At 34.1% G+C, this 24,946-nt stretch overlaps 3 protein-coding genes across 3 annotated transcripts; 1 reads left to right on the top strand and 2 right to left on the bottom strand.

The window, feature by feature from the left end:
* The first annotated feature begins 300 nt into the window (after positions 1-300).
* On the top strand, positions 301-2,174 carry LOC125051252 (probable cytochrome P450 28d2). The gene is made up of 2 exons (XM_047651463.1): positions 301-1,562; positions 1,801-2,174. Exons 1-2 carry the CDS (start codon positions 353-355, stop codon positions 1,977-1,979), a joined length of 1,389 nt encoding a protein of 462 aa, XP_047507419.1. The 5' UTR covers positions 301-352; the 3' UTR covers positions 1,980-2,174.
* Positions 2,175-3,605: 1,431 nt separating this feature from the next.
* On the bottom strand, positions 3,606-4,638 carry LOC125051259 (histidine-rich glycoprotein-like). Its single transcript, XM_047651471.1, has one exon. The coding sequence runs from the start codon at positions 4,431-4,433 to the stop codon at positions 3,705-3,707; it is 729 nt and encodes a 242-aa protein (XP_047507427.1). The 5' UTR covers positions 4,434-4,638; the 3' UTR covers positions 3,606-3,704.
* A 2,424-nt stretch (positions 4,639-7,062) lies between these two features.
* Positions 7,063-8,298, bottom strand: LOC125051222 (histidine-rich glycoprotein-like). Its single transcript, XM_047651431.1, has one exon. The coding sequence runs from the start codon at positions 7,941-7,943 to the stop codon at positions 7,215-7,217; it is 729 nt and encodes a 242-aa protein (XP_047507387.1). The 5' UTR covers positions 7,944-8,298; the 3' UTR covers positions 7,063-7,214.
* Positions 8,299-24,946: the final 16,648 nt, after the last annotated feature.

Here is a 24,946-nt window from a genome sequence, read left to right on the forward strand (position 1 = left end):
TAAGCCATATTTACTTTGGTGTTGTGTTAATACATTCTGTAGCCAAGTACTTAAAACACTGAATTCGGAACGGAGAAATTAAATAATTACTAAAGTGAAATTGAATACATTTAAAGACATAAGAGTGAAGTTCAATGGCATTTACTCTCGCTACTGAACATGGTATGCGCTTTTACCTCTTATTGTAACCACATAAGATTCATAATTCCCTATATATGGGAACTGCCGCTCTAAAATGGTTTCTATAATGTATCAAAGAGGCTGCAGACTCTACACCGGTACTGTGACCTACTGAAGTCGCAACTCGCAACATAAGTCAGTTCCCATCGAAATACAGACCAGTTCGAACGCAATGATATTCGAAAGCCTTATTTTAAACTTGTTCATACTTTTAGCGCTAATAATAGCACTAATATTTGATTATGTGACGAAATTCTTTAGTTATTGGTACATACGCCATGTGCCGTACAAATCTGCAATACCATTTTTCGGAAGCGACTATCATCGAGTCCTTGGCTTGAGAAATACAAGTAACGAAGTACAACAACTATACAACCAATATCCCGAAGACAAATTCGTGGGCTGTATCAAAAGCAGGATCCCAGATTTGATCGTAAAGGATCCAGATGCAGTAAGGAAAATTCTATCAACGGATTTCTCGAATTTCCATTGCCGAGGCCTCGGGCTGGACAAATCCAGGGATGTTTGTTTACGAAACAATTTGTTTTATTCGGAAGGTGAAAAGTGGACTCTGTTGCGAAAGGAATTGGAAACATTGTTGAAGAACATGAATAGCGAGATCCAAGACGACTTACATGTCTGTTTGTCCGGAATCAATGGAGATACGAACGTTCAACAGTTATTGTCGGAGTTATTGGATATTGTTTTTAAAGATTTACTCATCGGCAATAATATTGAAGGATCTATTATAACATGTTTGCGAAAACAGGCTGGACAGCGTTCATTTCAAGATAAAATAAAGTGGTATTTGAAGAATATCTTCCCATCGGTACATGTAATTTTGGGTATAAATACGGCCATTTCGCAACTATATCATAAGTATATAAGCGTCATGTGTGATACTAAGCTTTACAAAGATATTAAAAAAAGGGAAATGGTCTCTGGGGAGAAAATAAACACGAAATCAAAGAAAAAGGACACCGACGATAATTATACATTCTCTGTACTGAGTTTGTTTATGACAGAGGGGTATTTACCTTGCCATAATGTTTTAACCTCACTGTTATATGAACTAGCTAAAAATGTTGAGGTACAAGAGAGAGTGAGGAGTAATAATAAACAGTTAGAATTAGCCATTAAAGAAACATTAAGGCTTCATCCACCATACTCTGTGATTTCACGTAAATGTATTAAAATGTACACATTCGCTGAGGACGAGTTTCTCGTAGACAGGGGGGTGACTATTACAATACCACTTGAAGCAATTCATAGAGACGAGAAAAACTTTAGTGATGCCATGTCTTTCGAGCCAGAAAGGTTTGAAAACAAAGACGATGTTGGAGCATTTATGCCGTTTGGGCAGGGACCGCGGAATTGTGTTGGTAAGTGAAGTAAACTTAGGTAATCGGTAAACATCAGTCTATAATGAAATACGAAAAAATATATGAATTACAATAGACAATTGAGTTAGCAACATTACTCAAATGGGGGACACCGATTTCACACAGCCGAGTAAACTCAGATAATGGATCGATAAAAGAAAACGCCTTTTTAATGCATTCTGTTCTAATAACAGAAGGTAGTAAACATATTAAAATTATATTTGTGTTAACTTTTCAGGTGCAGATTTGGCGATGAAAATTATTACTGATGTGTCCAGTGTGATTGTTAATAATTTTCATATTGATACCTGCAACATGACACCAACTGAACTTCGCTTGGTTGATACAGATTTTGGCCGAACCATAGACAACGATGTTTGGTTGAAACTAAGCCCTATTAATAGTAATAAAATATAAAATAAGCATATAATGTAGATTAAACTTTTGAATCTAATATTTATTTTCGATAATTAAAAGTGTGTCATCTAACCACATGCCACGGGACTTTACTAAGGTACTAAAAGGTCATGGTCGGGTATGAAAACTTCTCAAAATATATATTTTTGTTATGAATCAACTGAAACTCAGTTAAGAATAAATATGAAATATTAATAGTGTTTAACTTTTCCCAATGTAATCATAAGTATCTAATAATATTAAATTATCAATTAGCTGGTAATTATATTTTGCAAATATGTAAATGTATAAATTGGTTTTAACGGTGTAATAACTAATTAGTACAGTTTTGCGGTATCACATTGAAATATATTTTGTATTTTGATATTCAAATAAATTACTAATGCAAAGGTGAACCAGGGTAACGCCGCCTCTTTTACACCAAATTCTATGCATACAAAATCGCGTACACTAATTCGTGACTAATATTTACATACTTTTACTATTTTCCTAACTCCAATAGCATTATCAGTGTACAATATTATACCAAATGACATATTGTACTATTTGTAGCACAAAAGCCTACAAAAACTAGTATTTACCGTTGGATAGGTTAAACCACAGTTATTAAACGTCGGATTTTGGTTATAGATATGAATATACATAGTACCCTGATTTTTGCGCTAAAAATAATCTTAAATCTAAATGAGAATATAAAAAGCATATATAAAAATGTTTTTTTATAATCATTTAAATTTACATGAATTGTTTATTGTTGGCATTTGTGAACCTTTGCACAATATACTTACTTGTAGAAATACACTCAAATCTACTTACTATTTGAAATCAGAATAAGAAAAATAAGTGAAAATCGCACGAAAATGACTGTAGGCCCTTTACTAATTTTATTAAGTTTCGGTTGATTGGATTACCTTAGTGGAAAACCATAATTTCTTCACATTTTTATTTCTCAAAGACAATGTGGCTGCAGAGTATAGGTATTTGCAGAACAAAGAAAAATTGGCATTTGCTATATTCGAGAATTTAATCAAACGTTTTATGTTCAGCGCTGTTTTACGACTCGTTGTAAAGGTATGTAGATGAATGAATGACAAAGTACGCCAATGGTAACGTTGTGGCAAATTGTTGCCCACACGGCATAAAATAATTTTAAAGAATTAAAATTTGACTGCTTGAGACTTAACTTTCCTTGCCAAACAATTATAGTATTAATTGCGTGTACGGAGTACCGTACAGTAACGTAATAGTATTTAGGCAGCTTAAGCTGGCTTTATGAGTTGGTATGGTATTAAAATTGATTTGTAAGTTTTCTGTTTCCGAAATAGTTAACTTGTTTGCATAATAAATGAAACGGTTCATTCACCGTTACGTCCACGTTATGGTCAAGGTTATGATTTCGCAACTAATACCGATTGGTTTTCGAAGTGGCATTGCTAATAATAACGTATCGCAGATAAATATGTTTTTATATGTAAGTTATGGGGATTACAGTAAAGACGCGGATTTTCAAAATAGTTTTATAATAAAAACAACAGTAAAAATTATACATAACAAAGTACCTAATCAACTTGAGAAACACATGTCTTATGATTAATAAATGGAAATAACATCTTTAACGAAGGTGACGACGCTTAATAAGAACTACCTACTATCTTTAACTGGCAACATTCAATTAAGTAAGAACAATTATTATCTATTGGTGTAATCTTTAGTAAAGTAAGATGATTAATGTTTTCCATGGTGGAAGCCCCAGTGCTTATGGTCTTCGTGGCCACCCTTCTTACCATGGTCATGATGATGATGATGATGCTCCTCATGACCGTGATGGCCCTTATGACCATGATGATCCTCATCATAATGATGCTTATCATGGTGACCTTTTTTCCCATAGTGTTCTTCGTGATGACCGTGCTTATGGTGACCACCCTTTTTGTGCTCACCGCCATGCTTTTCATGATGACCATGATGTTTCCCATGCTTATGGTGCTTGCCTTCGTCGTGATGATCGTCATAGAAATGATGGTCCTTGTGGGATGTATCTTTGTGGTATTTCTTGTGGTATCCATCAGTTTTATCTCCCTTATCATGATGTTCATGGTGACCGTGTTTAGCGCCTTTGTGATGATGCCCATGTTTGTGATGATGGCCGTGATGATCATGTTTGTCCCAATGTTTTTTATGTCCACCACCATGTTCATGGTGATGTCCAGCATGGTGATGTTTCCCATGATCACCATGCTCTCCCTTGTGGTGATGATGATCCCCTTTGTGCCCTTTGTGTCCCTTTTCCCCGTGTTCATGGTGGTGATGGGCATGGTGCTCCTTGCCACCTCCTTCTTCATGATGATGTCCCTTGCCACTGGCAGCTGCTACAAGATCCTTCGAATCATCATCTAGCTCTCTGGCGTACACCGCAACGAGGCTGATGAAACCGATAGCTACAACCCACTTCATGGTCGTAGCTTTATGAAGTACGATTTGATCGCTGAAAACTAGTCTTTTATATTGATTGTGTCGATTGTGTCGATGTACAAATGGTTTGCAATTTACTTGACAATGCCAGGCACATTTTTCAATGTTAGAGGTAAAACAGTGGACTAATTTTACTACTATGGGCTACTACTACATACAAAATGTATTATTTCATGTTAAGTGTATTTTAAAATACAAACAGGAAATATTAAAATAATTGCAATAATTACTTTGATGGAATATACACAGATCATGTTACTAGACTATGGCACCTAAAGAGAATTTCATTATATTTGAAGGCAGCAATTATTATTTAAAAAACAGGTATTAGAAGCAAATAAAATTTTTACTTTTAGGTTTAAGACGTATGTCGGAGACCAGCCAATGTAGTAACGCCTCAGCGATTCCTTTGTTGGTCCCGGTTGGTCCGGGAACAAGACTGAGAGCGACCCATAAGGGCCCTTAAAAATGACTGAAGCGGACTTACAAAATTTTTCGTTGTCTTTACCTTAACAAAATCATATAGAGGTCCAAACTTTTCTTGACTGGACCCCTATAATGTTTAGTACGCATGAAATTTTTATATTTACTTGATTTCTTTCTTTAGTGTATATACATATTATGTAATGTTTTATTGTGTATAAATAACCACGAAGAGGAGAGGGACTCAAACTAATTAAGTCTTTGATCATAATACGTGATTTATTATTTTTATGTATTGACAATTAATACAATAATATAATTATTTACAAATTTTTTTTTCGAATCTTTAAGTCCGTAATATTTTTTTAAAGTAAACTACTTCATTGTAAATTGTCCAAAGAAGTTTAAAAAACAAACGACCGGTCGGTGCACAATAAAGACTTCGAATTGTATAGAGTAGTGAAGCCCGTTCAAATTATCGCATGTTGGCCAGCAAGATATTATTTTTTCAACTTTAAATTACCGAAGAGACCAATTAATAATCAATATCTGCTCGCGTGATTGAGAGAAACAAGTAAGGAAACCAGCATGCTATAAAAAATATATTGTACAACAATGTTGGAAAATAGAAGACAAGTCACGTACAGCAGATTGATCACCAGGTAAGTTAATAAAATACATAAATTTAAGCCTAAAATCCATACCGACACACCTCATATGATATCATCTTATCACATTTTAATATCTTCTTAATACAGGAATTGTAAAATTAGATTTTTTACAGCTATTTACTCGTGCATTTGTTTTTCGAAAACCATAATTAATTTCATTTTCCCGTTTGAATTTGTTTCTTTGTGTCACTCTATTTATAAAAAGAAAACATGATAAATCCCGTTATGAACCAGTAGGAGTGTGTGGCACCAGTGCTGCAGAAACGGCTCGAAGGATTAATAATATGTATGGTGGCGGTGTCGCAATAGAAAACACGTTTTCATTCTGGATGTTTTTACCCGCAGAACAAGCCCCGGGGACGGCCGGACACCATAGTTGATAACGAAGAATTGAAGGCTATTGTGGAAGCGGATCCATCGCAAACTGCGTCTGAGTAAGCTGAAGGCTGCGGTGTTATTGATAAAACTGTATTAATCCACTTCACGACAAACGCGCTTCGAGTGCTGCGTTACATTTCTCAACCGGCACAATAATGAAGGGATTTTAAATCGAATGAAAAAAAACCAGTGACATAAAGTGGATCCTGTAGAACGATCGGAAGCGCTTATCGCAATGGCTAAACCCAGCCGAACCAGCCAAATCGTGCCCCATGCGAAAATTTACTGCGAAAAAGGTACTTGTGAGCGTTTGATGTACTAGTGCCGGGGTCGATCACTATTACTTTCTTAAATCTGGCCAAACGATTATGGCAGATGTCTTTTGTCAGCAACTGCAAACCATGATGGAAAAGCTAGCTGCTAAACAACCAAGGCTGGTCAATCGCTCTAGGCCACTGCTGCTTCACGACAATGCTAGTCCACACACTGCACAACTGACTGCTACTAAATTAGAGAAGCTTCTATTGGAATGTCTAACACATCCACCATACTCCCCGGACATTGCTCCAACAGATTACAATTTTTTTTGGAATTAGGATAACTTCTTGCAAGCTAAACAATTCAACTCTGATGGGGCAGTCGAAACCGCATTCAAAGATTTCATTCGGACGGTACCGAATGGTTTTTTTTCAGTAAAGGGATCAAGGAACTACCTATAGGATGGCAAAAGTGCATAGATAGCAATGGTAAATACTTTGATTAATGAAATATTTAAAAATCGACTTTTTGTTCCTCCCATAAAAAACGCCAATTTCGTGATATTTGCTAAAGTACTCATTTATCTCAAGTCTCATGTTTTCAACGTTTAACCTCAACACAATTGATGAATGACAGAAACTAATTAATAGTAAATAATAATTTAATTATTGTTTTACCAATAATATATATTATTTGTATCAATCATAGAACACATTAACACATTACATCCAATATCCGGCAATCATTACCAAATAAATATATTCTCTTAAAATAAATATTTTAGTTTTAAGGGAATTACGAAATAGTTAAAAAAGAATGAAGTAAATTTAATCATTTATTATAAATCAACAAATTATTTTATAAAAGTATCAAAACCCGTATCAACTAGAACGCCACAAAGAGACAAAACATCTTCAGGTATTTTTGAAAAATATTTCATAATCAATGAATATTGATTATGATTATCTTGTTTGAACATATTTTGTCATATTGCGTTTAACAACATTTCTTATCATTAATATCACAGAAGCGTTTAATGTTTGCCATGATGGAAGCCCCATTTCTTATGGTCCTCGTGACCACCTTTCTTGCCGTGGTCATGATGATGGTGATGATGCTCTTCGTGTCCATGGTGTCCCTTGTGACCGTGGTGATCTTCATCGTAATGATGCTTGTCATGATGACCATGCTTGCCATGATGGTGTTCATGATGTCCACTTTCATGATGACCTCCCTTTTTGTGGTCTCCTCCATGTTTTTCGTGATGGCCGTGGTGTTTACCATGCTTGTGGTGCTTGCCTTCATGATGGTGGTCATCGTAGAAGTGATGATCCTTATGGTAGCTGTCCTTATGGTATTTTTTGTGGTAACCATCGGTTTTCTCTCCCTTGTCGTGATGTTTTTTATGACCGTGTTTTTCGCCTTTATGATGATGTCCATGTTCGTGATGATGACCGTGATGGTCGTGTTCATCCCAGTGTTTTTTGTGACCACCGCCATGCTCATGATGATGCCCAGCGTGGTGGTGTTTTCCGTGATCGCCATGTTCTCCTTTATGGTGGTGATGGTGTCCTTTGTGGCCCTTGTGTCCCTTTTCTCCGTGTTCATGATGGTGATGAGAGTGATGCTCCTTGCCACCTCCTTCTTCATGCTTATGGGATTTTCCGCTGGCGGCTGTTACCAAGTCTTTTTGGTCATCATCTAGTTCCCTGGCGTACACCGCCACAAGACAGAGCAAACCAATTGCTACAATCAACTTCATGTTGACTGCTTGTGGTGTTCGTTGTTTACCGAGATATTTATAGTTCAATCAGTTGTAGATGAAGAAAGCGTTTGGTAATTTTCGTGCAACATTCAGGGACAAATCAAGTGCCCGTTGAACCATGGCACTGCAATGCTTTTCAATTTCATATTCTACATTAATTTCACTAAAATGTTTATTAACTCACTAGTAGGAGATATTATTTGTTGTGTTTGTAAAGTTATGTTTGCAATAGGTTCGATTGGTTAATTAATATGGTTCTAACGATGCACACTGATTTGAAAGTGAAATTAAATAGACGCACTTTTTGTACTTTTATTTAAAAACTGTAAGCATACTACGACTACTGCAATAACTTTTTTTACGTTACAAAGCAATACGTAGAAAATCATCCAATATACACAAGCAACATACGTAATAAAACGTATGTATATCTAATATTCAGAACTAAATTTGACAGCTGAATATTATAATGTAGGGTTTTTGATTTTCGAAAATTATATCATATCGAATTGGTATTGGCTAAAATAACAAAAAAAACATTATGTAATAGGTCGAATATATTGATGAAGTGTGACTGACAAGGGAAAGCTAGCGCGCAAAAAAAAATATTTTGCCAAGTTCATTGTAAAAATAAAAAAGGAAGGTTAAATTGCAAAATTAAATAGAGTAACGCTGTATTCGAAGCTATGTATCAAATATACAAAAGATCTTAAATAGTTTTAAGGAATCACGAATTACCAAAGCTAGTCAATTTTAAATGTTACTATTACTCTGTACTAATATCATATTCCTCCAGTTGTTTATCTAATGGTAAAATACTATCGACAAGTTACTTAAAACAACATTAACGCAAACAATTCAATTTTAATATTAATAATTGTAGTTACGTGGCAATACTTAAATTAAACCGACGCCCCGAAGCTGATGCTCGATGCACTTGTAGTCGTAGTTTTGACATCTGAGAAGTATCATGTGAGAAAAGACTCTGTTGAAGAATGAAACCCAAAGCTGCTTTTCCGGAGCAGCGTTTAACCATGCCTATACAACTAGTAATTTCCAGCATTAATAGTGAAAATCTAATTTAGATTTATGTAGGTAAGGCCATAGTTGTGTAAACACATAAATAAAAATAATAATCTAATTATATCGATGGCATTCTTAACTTTAAATCCCTGAAAATAATTAGACTAAGCAAATACCGAACGAGAAACCTTCAACAATGTTTAAGATAATGTTTAAACAATCAAAACAAATCTCGGTATATTTCAAAGCGCTAACATAGACTGATGTTTCTAGGAACTACAAGTGTGCATTTGGAAAACAAGTACTTCCCATGACTTTTGTGTTAATAATTTCCACGAAAACATATGTATCTGGAAATAAGGATAACCACTGGTAGATAAGAGACAAGAATAAAATAAAGACACTTTCTAAGGTACAGATGGTACCAACTCATTACAATATATTATGTTTATTACATTTTAATTGATTAGGGTATACATGACTACAACTTTAATTTAGGTACTTCCTATAGTTTTAGGGATATTGATCTGAAAACAATAAAATATATTTATTATTATATATATAAATATTGTAATCAGACTGTAGCTTTTCTGAAATAGAAGGAAAGATCTCAAAAGAAGATAAACCGTTACTAACCGGAGGTAATCGATTCTAGTTCTAAAATGTACGTCACCGCGTCCTAGTTATTGGGTTATAAATTAAGTTTAGACTCAGAAAGGTCTATTTCCATGAATGATATGTTTCTACTTGAACCTTGGATGATAAAGTTGTGTTGGGTAGGCCTTGTCGAACATACCTGGAGCAAATCCATAACCGACGAGCATGCATGGCGAATGTTATGAAAGTGGTGGAAGGTAGGGTTGTCATAATTATGTCTATTTAGTTTAGACAAACACATTTTTTTTATATTTCTTGCTTTTTCTAAGGCCATTCAAACGCTTACAAAATTTTTTTCCAAACTGCAATATTTTTAGTTATATTGAGTGGCCTTGCCTTATTTAAAGAATTAATCATATATAACAGGTCGATTTATTTATTTTTATCAATTCTAAATCACCTACACGAATAAAATAAATGGAAATTATGGATTCACTCGGCTGATGAACGGAGTCACAATATACTTAGGTACAGCAGCGCTACCGAGTCTGAAAGATGACATTCCGTTTATTCTTGTCTGAGTGCCCATGCCTATATGAATGCATTAAGTAACACTTCCTATAAATGCGTATGAAACTAGTAAACCTCTTTTACAAACATCATACAAACCTTCCTATAACTCAACATATAAACGTAGTTAAGCAGTTTTCAGGCTGGATTCGTGAATACATTTTAAACTGTAGTTCTGACCGTTTGTTTGAACGAAACTCTTTTGAGTAATATCTGACAGTTGTTACAGTTAAGTGAAGAATATAGTTTTAGTTCACCAACTAAAAAGCATTTATTATTAACTTTTAACCATTAATCTTTTTAACTAAGTCACTGTATATTTTTTTTATTTTTTTTTATTGCCACAATGTGAATGTAGCAATATAAAGTAATGGAATTGCAAAGTTATTCAAAATCGTGCTAATTTGTTAACTAGTTTCAGGTTTACGTTACTTCAAGAAATAAATCACATATCGAGGTGACATAAATTACATGAATTGTAATGTTTAGGCAGACTAAATAGAATGTATACCCTATTCTTCAGGCTTAACAAAGCACAGCTAGCGACGACCGATGACACTTTAATGTGCTAAAAGTAACGTTATTCTAATAAAACTTTTACAAATTATTAGTTTTACTATCCACAATTTAGAGGGAACATAGGAGACTCATAACTTATCCACGGTAAATTGAGCACAACACTTCGAGGTAACGTAAAATAAAATATAAATAAAAGGAAAGTTAATACAAAAAGTTCGGCTGTATTTTCTTGATAGTCGAACCCCTTTCTTCCACGCCATAAAACTTTTATCGGAGGTGACGTCCCTAAAGCATAGTTTTCGAGGCATTTGGGGATGATAAACTTTTAAACTTCGCGAATGACTGAACTGGATAGGCACGAAATTTTGTTCGGATTTAGACTGCCATTGTACATGTCGGCGATTGAACGCGCCATAATAGTTGTGTCCGGACATCACGATGAATTGTTGAAGATAAAGACGTCATAAATTGGTTTGTTGGCATCAGCCATTTACTTTCGACATTAAAGTCCACTTTTTAAAGGCTTCTGATTGGTTCGGCCGCTCAACCGAACTAAACGCTTCACCAACCAGTTCCCATATATATAGCAACCAGAATTTGTAATAAAGAGGTTTCGTGACATTTCGTGTACTCGTTCCACGACCGAACCCGAATCGACCACAGAGTCAAACGGCAGTCATAGAAACAAGTGTCAAAGATTACTTTAATATTTATTATCAATAAGTTTTAAATGTTTAAAGTGATATGATAATTAATATTAATTATTGACTTTAATTAATAATAATAATGACTATGGAGTCGTTATTATTATCGACCATTGAATAGTCGGTAATTTATAGATCTAGCAACATTGACAAATAGACCATTCGTATTAACGGCTTCGTAATTTGACTTTGACATTAATAAATGACAATGACAATGACAGCTGACACTAACACCATTTCTTCAATATAAATAATAAAGACTACAGACTATCAAATAGTCCTTAATTTGCAGATCCATTAATATTGGTAAATAAAATAAACCATATAACGGTTTTGAACTAATTTTACCCCGATATTACCAAATGATGATGAATGACAATAGCAGCTGATCAACACCATTCCTTAAACATAAATAATAAATGCTATGAATTTACCACAGACTATCAATCCTTAATATTATTTATTTACTTGAATTAAATATCAATCTTTATATTTATGTAACAATATAATGATTATGTATAAATTTGCGTCCATATATATTTATTTACTTGAATTAAATAAATATTTACCTGAATTAAATATCAATCTTTACACGTTTGTAAAAATATAATCATTATATATGAATTTGCGCCCACACGGCCATACTGACTCCAGCGCGTCCCTTGCGCTGTTTTAGATTGCTACAACTTTAAACAAGGCATCACTCATAACAAGATCTAGCCAACACGTAAAGCATCACTCATTACGAGATCTGCCAACACATAAGTCATAAGGCATCACTCATTACGAGGTCTAGCCAACACATAAGTCATAAGGCATCACTCATTACGAGGTCTAGCCAACACATAAGTCATAAGGCATCACTCATTAAGAGATCTAGCCAACACAAGGCATCACTCATTACGAGATCTAGCCAACACAAGGCATCACTCATTAAGAGATCTAGCCAACCAAGGCATCACTCATTACGAGATCTAGCCAACACAAGGCATCACTCATTAAGAGATCTAGCCAACACAAGGCATCACTCATTACGAGATCTAGCCAACCAGACCAGGATCAAGGATACGCATGGTGGCCAGCCAGCGTTTTAGGAAGGATGGTTTGGATAGGAAAAATATAATATTTTGTAAACGCATCAATGCGCATACATAAAATAAACATCATCTTTCGTCATGAAGGTTATATAAATATAATGCAATTACCTAGGTCCAACAACGTCAGGTTAGCAGGAAGTAGAAGCCTCCTCACGTAAATCGCTCTGACGAATCTTCCGCCCATACGGTCCATTCGACTGAACTGGTAACTTACCATGACGTTCAAACAATTGCCTCAATTGGTTATTCAGCCAACGACAACAAACCGCCTCGGCCTGCTGACAACTAGGTTAAGGATTATGAAACAGTTCTTCTTATAAGCTGTATAAATGACAGAATATAAGAATAGATATACGGGAAACCGATCTCTTTAAAAAATAAATAAAAATTAAAACCTACGGTAAAATGGTATCACAAAAACCATGATATTTGTCGTCACACTGTTACGACTTTAGGGGTTTAAATCAAATTACATTCCTGATGTTCAACAAATAAACGTCAAAAATATTAGAAGGTTCATTTTAAATTTATATTTACAACTGTGATTCAAATTTCACTTACCCATCGATCCTTCATTATAATGATCGATATAAAATGCTCGCTTAGTTTTTAGTGATGAGTAATACCCAACAAAACAGAATAAGACCGAAAAGTGGAAAGAAAGAAATCGCAACGTACGGTAGACAAACATCACCCTATTTTGATGTTTAGAATGTAACTGAGCTGAAGAGAAAGCATTTCGTATTGAGTATTAATACAAAATTTATATTTGTCATTACACTATTATGACTAATCAAATTAAATTTTATGTGTGAACAGTAAACGTCTAAAAATATTGGATGGTTCAAATTTATATAGACAACTTTGATTTGAATCTTACTTCGCCATATCTATAACATATGGAATGTTTATGATGATCATTATAAAATGCTCTCTTCGCTTTTCGCAATGAGGAAAAAAATACATAAATTGGCCGAAAGGCATATCTAAATATTCAAACTATCCATCTGGTGTCACGAAAGCAGTTTTTCAAAAGTCTTCTGATAAGTACATTCATGATTCGAAATGTACAGACCTACAACCAATATTCAACCCAGTTTGACATCGATCTTTTCTGTTCATAAAATGACTGTGTGACACACACTCACACACACCGGCTATTTCCGTTAGAATAGTTATAAATTTAAATCTGATTTTTCATACTTAATTGAAATGTTTTAACTGTTTCGTAGTTTTCATAAATTAATAATTATAAATTTTAATTTTATTCGTCCTATTGTCCCTAAGGTATTATGGAATATCCCTAGGTAGATATTTGTTATTAATTGGTTTTTTTTTTGTAAGCATAATTTACAAACTTTAATTTTTCTTTAAAATACTGTAAATCTTCCTAAAATGTAATAAATAAATATAGGAATTCCGTGAAAGCTAGTTGCCATATCTAGGCAGCTGTAGTAACGGGCTTTGCCTAATCTATTAATTTGGTGTGCAATTAAAGGTAAAGGATAATAAATTATCTAGTATTTGAATTTAACTCACGAAAATAAACGCAATGTCGGTCCATCCCGTTCCTTTTCTCGACTAATAAAATTGAGCTCTGAATGGGGAAGAGCTATCTATCTCTTAATATGCCATATTACTCTAAATCTCGAATAATTTCCACATTTCCCCTGTACAATGTTATCGGGTATATTTTTTTTTAAATCTAATTTTTAGCTCACCAATTGTTACTCGTACGACATTGATGATATTGTAAATTTCATTAATCGGTATTTATTTTAATAGGGGGCGTCAAATTTGAACACTCAATAAACTAACGATTAATAGACATATCGTTTTCGCTGAGAGTAACGCTAAGGCCGGGTTTGTTTTTAAAGAAGATTAGACCGTATTAAAATATCAAATTGAGTTTAGTTGTCACCTACTACATAAAACGCTAGCTCTAAAATGACACTATCGATTTCTACCATAGCTGTAACGCTTTGCTTTGAGACAAACTTTTGACCCTCAATGCCCATAAACTGTACGTCAACTTGTTTACGTTTACCAAGAATTAACTATTAAAACCAGCAATGCTTTCTCGAATTAAGAAACGATCTGCACCAGTATAAAAAAGACAGTAATAATGTTTGTTACCAATAAATACAGTTTTCGTATTAACCTCAATAGATGAATAGATAAATAGTTATTACATTTATTTAGGGCGTCACGCAATTTTTCTCGAAGTGATTCTTACGATGGCAGTAATCATTCAATAACCTCAGTATTATTAAAAGTGCCACAAAAACTGGAATTATTCTTACTGAATAGTGACGAAATAACGTTAGCCTTAGAGGGATTTCTCTCTATGCAGTACCGAGACAAATGACGGTTCATTGCAAGTGAAACAAACGAATTGATCCTTTAAGATATGGACCATAACAAGTGGCTCACGTGAACTATTTTCGATTTTACGTTTACAAAACGTTTCAAAAACTAATACTAATTTATTAAGTAAATCGAGGCTAATACTCAGCAACTCAGATCGAATAAACTCAAGAGTAAATACCTGTGACCATCGCATCCATTACCTCGGCGTCGGTAGTTTCTTGTCGAATCCTCTAAAAAACGCATCCATACCGTTGTAGCGTACACTGCGTAGCAGCTCGCTTGTAGTTGCACCATTTCTGCACTTCATTCACATACCGAAATTCGTTGCCAAACGTATGGTTTCTTCACTTGTTCCCACTTGGTTGAATGCAACAACCAGCTGTCGGCCCATGTTTTAACTCGTAACTTAACGTAAAATGCTATGCATGGCCTTTATTCGAGCTTCATGTGGAGGTACCATCAACTTCGTGATATTTTCGTCCGCGTTGGCGCACCAATCCCTGTTCCAAAGTGAAGGTTGTGCCATTCAAAGATTCAGAAGTCTTTTGGGGCAGTTATCCCACCGCTGCTGTCGGCGATTGAACGCGCCATAATAGTTGTGTCCGGACATCACGATGAATTGTTGAAGATAAAGACGTCATAAATTGGTTTGTTGGCATCAGCCATTTACTTTCGACATTAAAGTCCACTTTTTAAAGGCTTCTGATTGGTTCGGCCGCTCAACCGAACTAAACGCTTCACCAACCAGTTCCCATATATATAGCAACCAGAATTTGTAATAAAGAGGTTTCGTGACATTTCGTGTACTCGTTCCACGACCGAACCCGAATCGACCACAGAGTCAAACGGCAGTCATAGAAACAAGTGTCAAAGATTACTTTAATATTTATTATCAATAAGTTTTAAATGTTTAAAGTGATATGATAATTAATATTAATTATTGACTTTAATTAATAATAATAATGACTATGGAGTCGTTATTATTATCGACCATTGAATAGTCGGTAATTTATAGATCTAGCAACATTGACAAATAGACCATTCGTATTAACGGCTTCGTAATTTGACTTTGACATTAATAAATGACAATGACAATGACAGCTGACACTAACACCATTTCTTCAATATAAATAATAAAGACTACAGACTATCAAATAGTCCTTAATTTGCAGATCCATTAATATTGGTAAATAAAATAAACCATATAACGGTTTTGAACTAATTTTACCCCGATATTACCAAATGATGATGAATGACAATAGCAGCTGATCAACACCATTCCTTAAACATAAATAATAAATGCTATGAATTTACCACAGACTATCAATCCTTAATATTATTTATTTACTTGAATTAAATATCAATCTTTATATTTATGTAACAATATAATGATTATGTATAAATTTGCGTCCATATATATTTATTTACTTGAATTAAATAAATATTTACCTGAATTAAATATCAATCTTTACACGTTTGTAAAAATATAATCATTATATATGAATTTGCGCCCACATACACATACTGTGAACAAAGGGCTATCCAACCTATAGACAATATATATTTATTCCTATTACGTATACTTTGCTTCTGATAATCTGTTAACGTTTGGCTAAGGCTATTACAGGTAATGTATCGTTTTTCCGATTCGAAAGCCTCATCAATAGAAGCCTCCATCACCTTCTAAATTCCTTCCCCTGATTGGTCATAGTTTAGAGTCGTCATTCGTATTAACAATAAAAAAGTATGTAAATAAGAGAGTGGAACGCTTTCGCCTAGAATAGCAACAAAAACCAAAACAGGTAAGAAGGTTTCAAAAAACATGATAAACGCGTACCACTCCATAACCATATTACGTCAAAGCCAGACACACTCTGCGGGAAAAATGGCCCATCCGGTACCCAACGCGATTATTTTGATGATTCTAAAAACCCTTCTTCAGATCTGCTTTTGACAGATTAAAGTGATACGAGTACTTATCGTGTTATATTTAGAAATACATTCTTATATACTTGCTATATTTTATTAATGGATGACTTATTTTAAACTGGGAACAATGTGATCCAAATAAGGCCAAAGTAGCTTAATATTATTTTATTTTAATTATGCAGTACTTTTATTTACATAACGTGAAGCAACATGTTAAATCGAAGCATATAAAGTAATATTTGCATAACATCGTTTCCATTAGAGAGGCATTAAACGTGACAGAGTCCTATTTTTATAAAGCTCAGTAAACTGATAGAACTCTGTAACTACGAGTATAATATTATAAAGGCATAGCGGTGCTTTTATTTTCATTAGCCGAGGTAACCTCATTAAGTGGGCTCGCCCCACAAAGGTTGTTGTGTTTTATTAAAAATGTATTTATACGAAATATTTCCTGCTAACTTTTGTGTTGTATGTTTGTGTGTTCTTATTTGAAATCTATATTTTTAGTTTATGTGTTATGTTGAAACTTGGAATATACATTATTATCAAATTTAAAAATATTTCTAAAACATAATGCATAGCGCATTATGTAAAACATTATATAGTTGTGCGTTATTCAAAATAAAATTTAAATAATTCATGATCAAGTATTTTTAACGTTCATAAAGGTGTATAAAGTAATCTTAATAAAAAGAACATTTACACTTGATAAAACTTAATTAAATTACATTATTTTATTACCATTTCCATGTGTCGTAAAATCCTGCATGAATATTCGCAAGAATAACATACTCACACGAGTATTAAGTGGAAACTTAACAATTTCTGAATATTTTCCAACGGAAAGTATTGTAGGAGGAAGTTCTTGATGGAATATATTATTATGTAAATAACTTACATGGAGTGTAAGGGAGTTTTAAAACTTCTCTTAAAGCAAATAATCACTGTACTGAGCCCGATTTGACGGGTAGTAATATTTTCATCTCATTTCAGGATTTCCGACGGGGATTGATAGATGATGATACCTAATAATATGGAGAGATACGGTATAGATAAAAAACTTATATTGGCAGTTTGTCTGGAACATATACTTTTTATACATAATGATACTATTAAGACGATGTACACAAGGGAAGTTATGAGCTGTAGGTAATACAAGAAAATCTAGACATGAAATTCAGAAGACACTTAAAAGTTTGGGACGCAAAGCTTTCTGTACTGTGTCGTGGAAGTTCTTAAGTGCACAGTAGAGGCTTATATAAAATGTATCACCTGTCTACACAATGCTTCAGTACCAAGATGAGCTGCAACCTATATATAGCCAGTTAAAAACTAGAAACAAAAGTAATAAAAAAAATCTTTCTCCATGTACCATTATTCTCCCGGGTGGTATTGCGGGAAGCACTAAAATATAATCTGTTATTTCCAAGGTTAAGTTAACCGGGAGTTTCAGTTTTAGGACTTGTATCTAATATATGATCTTATATTAAATATAAGTTAGGTTAAGCAAATATCGTTTAATCATTACCGACATAAGGATTAAACAATCAGAAGGATGAACCTAGCATGGGACAAAATTTGAGCATTAAAAGTTCTGAAATCAGACCTTGACTCGAGTATAAAAAGAACAGGCATGCATACTTCCATGTCTATCATATGGATGCCAAAGAGCTCTGGAGCGTTCTATTCATCGTCGGGAGACCCGAACCAGAAACCTGGGAAGCTGAAAAAAAAGAGATAGCGGGGATTGGAAAATAGTAGCGACGATGAGAGACAAATGGCCGAACTTGGAGGATGCCTTTACTCCGTCGGAGGTCGTGTACTAATATTAAATATAATAACATAAACTTAATGTTATTCTTATACTATTGGAATACAGGCTATATTTATTTAGTATAATGTATGCGACGACGTTTATAAGGTCGATCGACGATCATAAAATATTCTCCAAAGGATTCTTATTCAGAATTATTATAGATTGAACGAATTTTAATATTTTCCCTTTCACCTGACTTGGCAAGTTTTTCATAACATTGCATTTAAACTTAGAGAGTAATTGTTACATGAAAATCTTTTATTATAATTAAACCCGTTGAGATTCAATAGTTTAATCTAAAGGAGTAACCGGGTTAATTATTATAACTTTTACCTACTAAGTGTTTTAATAGTTTCATCGTATACAATCTTTATACAATATCGTGTATAAAATACTACTTTAAATAAATCACATTTTCTGTTTTTGCGCAAACAGACCCGTTTATAATTTTAATAATCAACTCAACATAATATGTGATGTATGTTCCTAAAGTGGATCAAGGTCAGGTAGAGCTGTTAGGCATCCAAAGTATCTCTCCAGGTCTTAGTAGCTTCCTGCAGCAACGTTCCTTCCAGAGCGTATGGCCACATCCATTTCCGACATTTCATTACTCTTTCAATCGGCACATCATAGAGGTAGATCATGAAGTAGATAGTTATTATTTATATTAACCAAATACCTTAACAACCGAGCACAGTTAAAGTCGCTTACATTAGGAGTAATACGTTTCAATATATTGTTTCGTTTATTACAAATTAGGTGTCATGTTACGAAAACAGGGTTATTGCAATATTAATTGGCGCGTAATTGCCTCTCTCGTTCGTAAGGCGTTCTGGTATTGACTGCCGCTAATTAGAAACTGGTGAAGGAGAAGCCCTGTGAATGTTCCCGCTAAATGTTTATATTATACGAAGCTTTGCAATGAGATTTTATCCAAACTCCTTTACGTAATTTAAGGAAAAGTCTATTAAAGGCGCGTCAATAGGCCGGTATAACTTGTATGAATTGTTTTAATTACTTACGAGGTTTTCTATCATTTCTATAATACCGTTTTGCCGATTGAATGAATCCCCTTTGATCGGTTTAACTTGGAAATTTTATGTAAACATAGGTTCATTAATTATAGTAAATTAATAATATAAGTAAATGTGTCTATTTCGTTAATGTGGGCAGAAGGTTAGGTTAGGGTAAACGTTCCAGATTAATCACACCTTGCAAGGGATCGTGTCTAGTCAGCATTGGGCCTCGCATTAAGCGATTAATATAGACAATTTTTATTATATGTTTTGTCTGTTTTACAAGAAATGGTCTTTAAACAATTATAAACACAGCGTCGTCAAAATCAGTAAAAAATGAAATAAATGAAAAAAAAAAGAAATCCTTAGAATAATAGAAGTAATTGTTAAAGGAAACATTTAGGCATTTATTTAAAAGAAAGAAGAAAGGATGTATGTAAGTTTATATTAGTCAACATCACAAAATTATACCATGATAAAATTAAAACAATCTACGACAATTATACCAAAAGCAATCGCTCTTTCCATGGCCCAAACACAAAACATTTACTCGGTAAGAATAGATCTTTATTTAGTTATCTTAATCAAATTTCGATCTAGGGATCAGGCTAAGTTGATTTTGGTAGCAGAGTTTGAACAAATTTCAATATTGCATTAGTCAACAGACAGTTGTTTACTATTCATTAAATGGCTTAATTGTGACATTTATAAACTTTGAATATTGGGCTTTTTATGAGAATTAATTAAATCGCTGATTGACGTACAATTGAATTATTATTAGGTATAATATATTTTGTTTAGTTACCCATACACCGTTGTATAATATATAAGTATGTACTTTACAGTAAATATAAGCTATATATTGCGTATATATTTGGAGACAAAACCCTATTTTTATATTAGCTTAATAACCAGATCTTTACTATATATTAAAACCGGACATTGGCTAGAACGGAACACACAGGCTTCACAGAATTCCGTTAGGTAACGGAAGTCAGCCGTGCAACCGGAAGTCGTTGGTGTTCACAGGATATGATGTTCGAATTCGCAACATCCGGCGCGAAGATTGATTTTATTTTTATGACGGATGTTTTCTTGTAACATTACTAATTTTTTTAAATATAAAAAAAGGAATTCGTCTCATTAGAAGATAAAATCACACAAATTAGGAATTAAGTTTCTAGTTTCAATTTAAATTTATTCACTTTGCAGACTATACATATATAGGTATTTTAAAATACCTTCATGAATCTTAGTGGAATAATTTAGGGAACAAAACACGCAAGTTAAACGTGAAACTTAAAAAGGTACAAAGCCTAATTTATTGTATACGTTTTAATTGAGCTTGAGTATAATATGTTTGTGACGCTTTCTTAGATTATATGTTATAATATAGTAAGAGATGGACTCAGAATAAGTTTATTGTAAAACTTTGCACACTCAATTTCAATTACAAGTAATAACGTTTATTATTTTATATAAAAATTCAATCTAATGAGCATCGCACCTTTGTTAGCTATAATGTTATAGCAGCTTATTGTTAACTGCAACTTTTAGAGGTGGCTTTTCAAGTGGAATCATGAACTAAGTACAACGCAGTCGTACAACAGAGTTAACGAACCTCGAATGAGCGCACCCCGAAATGGTAGATTGCAACAATCGCACGGAACGCAGTAAATTCACTTTTATGGTACAAGTTAGAATTGGTCGTAAGTTGTATTGAGTATTGCTTAGCGCTTTGTTGCTTATGTTGCTAATAATGTTGCCAAATCCCATAACATTCGCGTACACTTAATTGTACTGCCCTAGTAGAGTCAACGAATATAAACACCAGCAATTACGCCATTGCTACTCAAGACTTACCAATTTAAAAGGGGGAAAATAGAGGGTCAGGGTAGTATAATTATACCAGACTAGCTGATCTGGCAGACATTGCCCTGTCTTAACTGTAAATATTAGGTCCTTACAAATGAAACTGGCGTTTTGTATGGGACGAACAAAAAGTAGAATTTTTTAAATATTATATTTTTTATATATTTAATTAATAATAATTATTAAAGTATGTACCATTGCTATCTATGCAGGTTTGCCATCGTATAGGTAGTTCATTAATCCCTATACTAAAAAAACATTCGGACGGGATTCAAAAAAATCTTTGAAGACGTTTTTGACTGCCCCATCAGAGTTGAATTTTTTACCTTGCGAGAAGTTATCTAAATTTCGAAAAAAATGGTAATCTGTTGCAGCAAGGTTCGGGGAGTAGTGGCCTAGAGCGATTGGCCAGCCTTGGTTTTTTAGCAGCTAGCTTTTCCATTCCGCAGTGGTCTCAGTTACGTCATAATCTTAGTTCTGTGGTGGATCATAACCTTGCTTTGCCTTGTGTTGTACAAAAAATGGTCGGCAGTGACGAGGTATGGAATGCAGTGGTATCCTTCTGTGAGCATGTCATGCTACAGAAGGAGACAGCAGAACGAGAGAGGGAGCGCTTTAGGACGAATCCTAGGGGTAGAAGACGGGGAGTAAATAGGAGAAGATATGCCCATCTCCTACCTCCTATGTAGTGTATACTGCACCAGAGGTTTCTGAGTGAAACATGCCGTTGAGGTCCCGGTAGAATGCGACAGCGACCCCGGAACCTCTGTAACGCGGCTTTGTCGGAACTACTCGAGGTGGTTTTAGTGGGTATTGCTCACCCAGTCTCTGAATAGCAGAGATTTTGGCGTGGGTCGAATCCCACTTACCCCTGTTCAGGGGATGCGCAAATGCATTTCCACCTCGGATATCAAAAAAAAAAAAAAAACTAGCTTTTCCATGATGGTTTGCAGTTGCTGACAATAGACATCTGCCATAGTCGTCAGGCCAAAGGTTATAGTGAATGACCCAGGCACTAGTCCACCAAACAAGTAACTTTTTAGGATTCAATTTTCGCTTGGGGCACGATTTGGCTGGTTCGGCTGGGTTCAGCTATTGCGATGAGCGCTTTTTCCTCTTTTCATCACTGGTAATGATTCGATTTAAAATCCTTTCATTATTGTGCCAGTTGGGTAATGTAACGCAGCAGTCGAGGCGCGTTTGTCGATTTGCTTCAGTCAATTCGGGAGGTACCCTTACAAGCTTTTTCACCTTCCTAATTTGCTTCAAGTGGATTAATACAGTTTTATCACTAACACCGCGTTATCAATTTTGGCCTTAACGATAACCACGTTAAGATGGAAAACATGAAATATCGCGTTATTTACGATTACGAGCTCCACCGTGGCACCAGTGCTGCAGAAACGGCTCAAAGGGTTAATGATGTGTATGGCCGCGGTGTCGCAAAAGAAAACACAGTGCGTTTTTGGTTCCAACGTTTTCGTTCTGGAAATTTCGACCTGCAGAACGCTGTGGACGGCCGAAGACCAAAGTTGATACCGAAGAATTGAAGGCAATATAAATAATCGCACGTGAACGGATGGGACAATTTAAACATTTATTTTATTCTATTTTAAATTTTCAGGAGAAGGATTTTACCAAAGAAAAATTAAGGAAGTTGAATACAGTACAAAATAATTTATAGCTATAGCACAATCAAGGTGATATCTGTTGTCTATGTTTAAAAATTAAAAATAATGTCGGTCGTTGCAATTGTCCTTTGGCGATTTAATTGCAGAGAAGACATTCTTCACTCTCTACCCTGTGCAATTAAAATAATATAAAAGTAGCCAATTCCATATATATGACATTAAATTTTACACTAAGAAATACGCGTGGAAATACATACAATACGTAGAATGAATACTCAAAAATAGACATTCATCTCTGTTCATACAAATCTTAGTTCTTCAGCTTCTCGTATAATCTAAAGTAGTCTGCAAATATCAAAGTTAGAAGATTTTATACGTGTTTAAATAGTTCCGCTGTTAGAGGATCTAATATCGTAATGAAAGCTAAACTTAGATCGTCCCTGACGCTCCAGAGTATATTGTGTAAGTTGCGCACTTTGTGCAACTTGGAGGTGACATTAGGCCGAACTGCTGGTGAATTATCGATGGAGCTTTGGTGATATTGCCGTTTAAAGTTACCAGTATTTACGGACTTACCTGATATATACACGAATTGATTACTTTATTAACTTTTCTAGACATTTTAAGTCATAGCAAGACAGAGTCATTAAATTGATAGGATTTTTTTTATAATTCATCATTTTGTTTAAATTTAAATCTTGTTTACTCAAATTATTATTGTGGTGATTTACGAAAACAGAACCCCATATGATTCGCTCCTAGAAGTTATGGTTAAACTTTTAATACGTGATTATAGCTTTCATGTTAATTATTTGATGAGGGTCGAAGGCCTCGAGGCATACATTATCTAAAAATTACACCAATAGAGTATTCTTTGAACTTAAATTTATGGAACAAGAAAGAAAGAAATAATAATAATCATTTTATTATTCTATACTGTTAGGTATCATACACAGTTTGCTTAGTACACTTACTATTGTATCATATAATATTATTCGGGGCCAAAGAAGTTTAAGTACGTTTTTTTTAAATGTCATAAAGTTTAAATCATCTTTTATCAGCGGCGTAATCTAAATTACAGTAGCGATTTTTATATTAATTAGGGGTCCCTTAAAACTTCATAATATTCCACAGTAAAGTAGGAATTTCTATTACAAATTATAATGACATAAACACATGTTTCAAACCGCATTCGTCAAAACTTCTGATACCGTGTCAGAGACAAATGCGTAAGTCACCACGCCTTGGGAGTTTTCTTATGGGGGCAGGGTAGGGTTCCAACAATGGCGATTATTTATTAATGTTATAACTTAGGATTTTGTAAAGCTCCAATAATAATAATAATAAATTATAATGCCATCTGACATCTCACGTGCATTAAAATCGGCAGTGAAGTCGAATTTGTACGTCAGATTAAAAGTTGCTCTTACTTCGGTGATTTACAACTTACTAGTGAGTTATTTTATATGAAAATATTCTTACATAGGACAATGTATATGTAAGGGTTAGCTTATAAAATAATAAATAAATAGAGCATTTTTTTAGAAAAAATTATATCTATATGTATTAGACCTAGTAACATAGAACTTTGTTGTTGTTACAGAAGGCCCGTTTCCAATTTAAACCTATATTTCAAGAACGACGTTAACATTAAGTGTATTAATAGAAAAAGGATATAAAAATGGCGAAGAAAAATTTGATTAAGTGAAAGTAATCGCTTTTTTTATAATACCGAAGAAATTAATAGCTATTTACGAAACCTTGAATGCTTGCTGCTTTATAAATGAACCTAGCGTCAAACCTTGAATTTGCCTTCTAACGTAAATTTTCAAAGGAGCTCGCAGGAACCTTTT

This window comes from Pieris napi, chromosome 7 (assembly GCF_905475465.1).
Source record: "Pieris napi chromosome 7, ilPieNapi1.2, whole genome shotgun sequence".
Taxonomy (NCBI): domain Eukaryota; kingdom Metazoa; phylum Arthropoda; class Insecta; order Lepidoptera; family Pieridae; genus Pieris; species Pieris napi.

Excerpts from the sequence above, each read along its gene's own strand:
- LOC125051252 (XM_047651463.1), top strand. The coding sequence starts at position 353 with ATGATATTCGAAAGCCTTATTTTAAACTTGTTCATACTTTTAGCGCTA. Across the intron at positions 1,563-1,800 it reads GGGACCGCGGAATTGTGTTG|GTGCAGATTTGGCGATGAAA; the intron begins GTAAGTGAAGTA and ends TTAACTTTTCAG.
- LOC125051259 (XM_047651471.1), bottom strand. The coding sequence starts at position 4,433 with ATGAAGTGGGTTGTAGCTATCGGTTTCATCAGCCTCGTTGCGGTGTAC.
- LOC125051222 (XM_047651431.1), bottom strand. The coding sequence starts at position 7,943 with ATGAAGTTGATTGTAGCAATTGGTTTGCTCTGTCTTGTGGCGGTGTAC.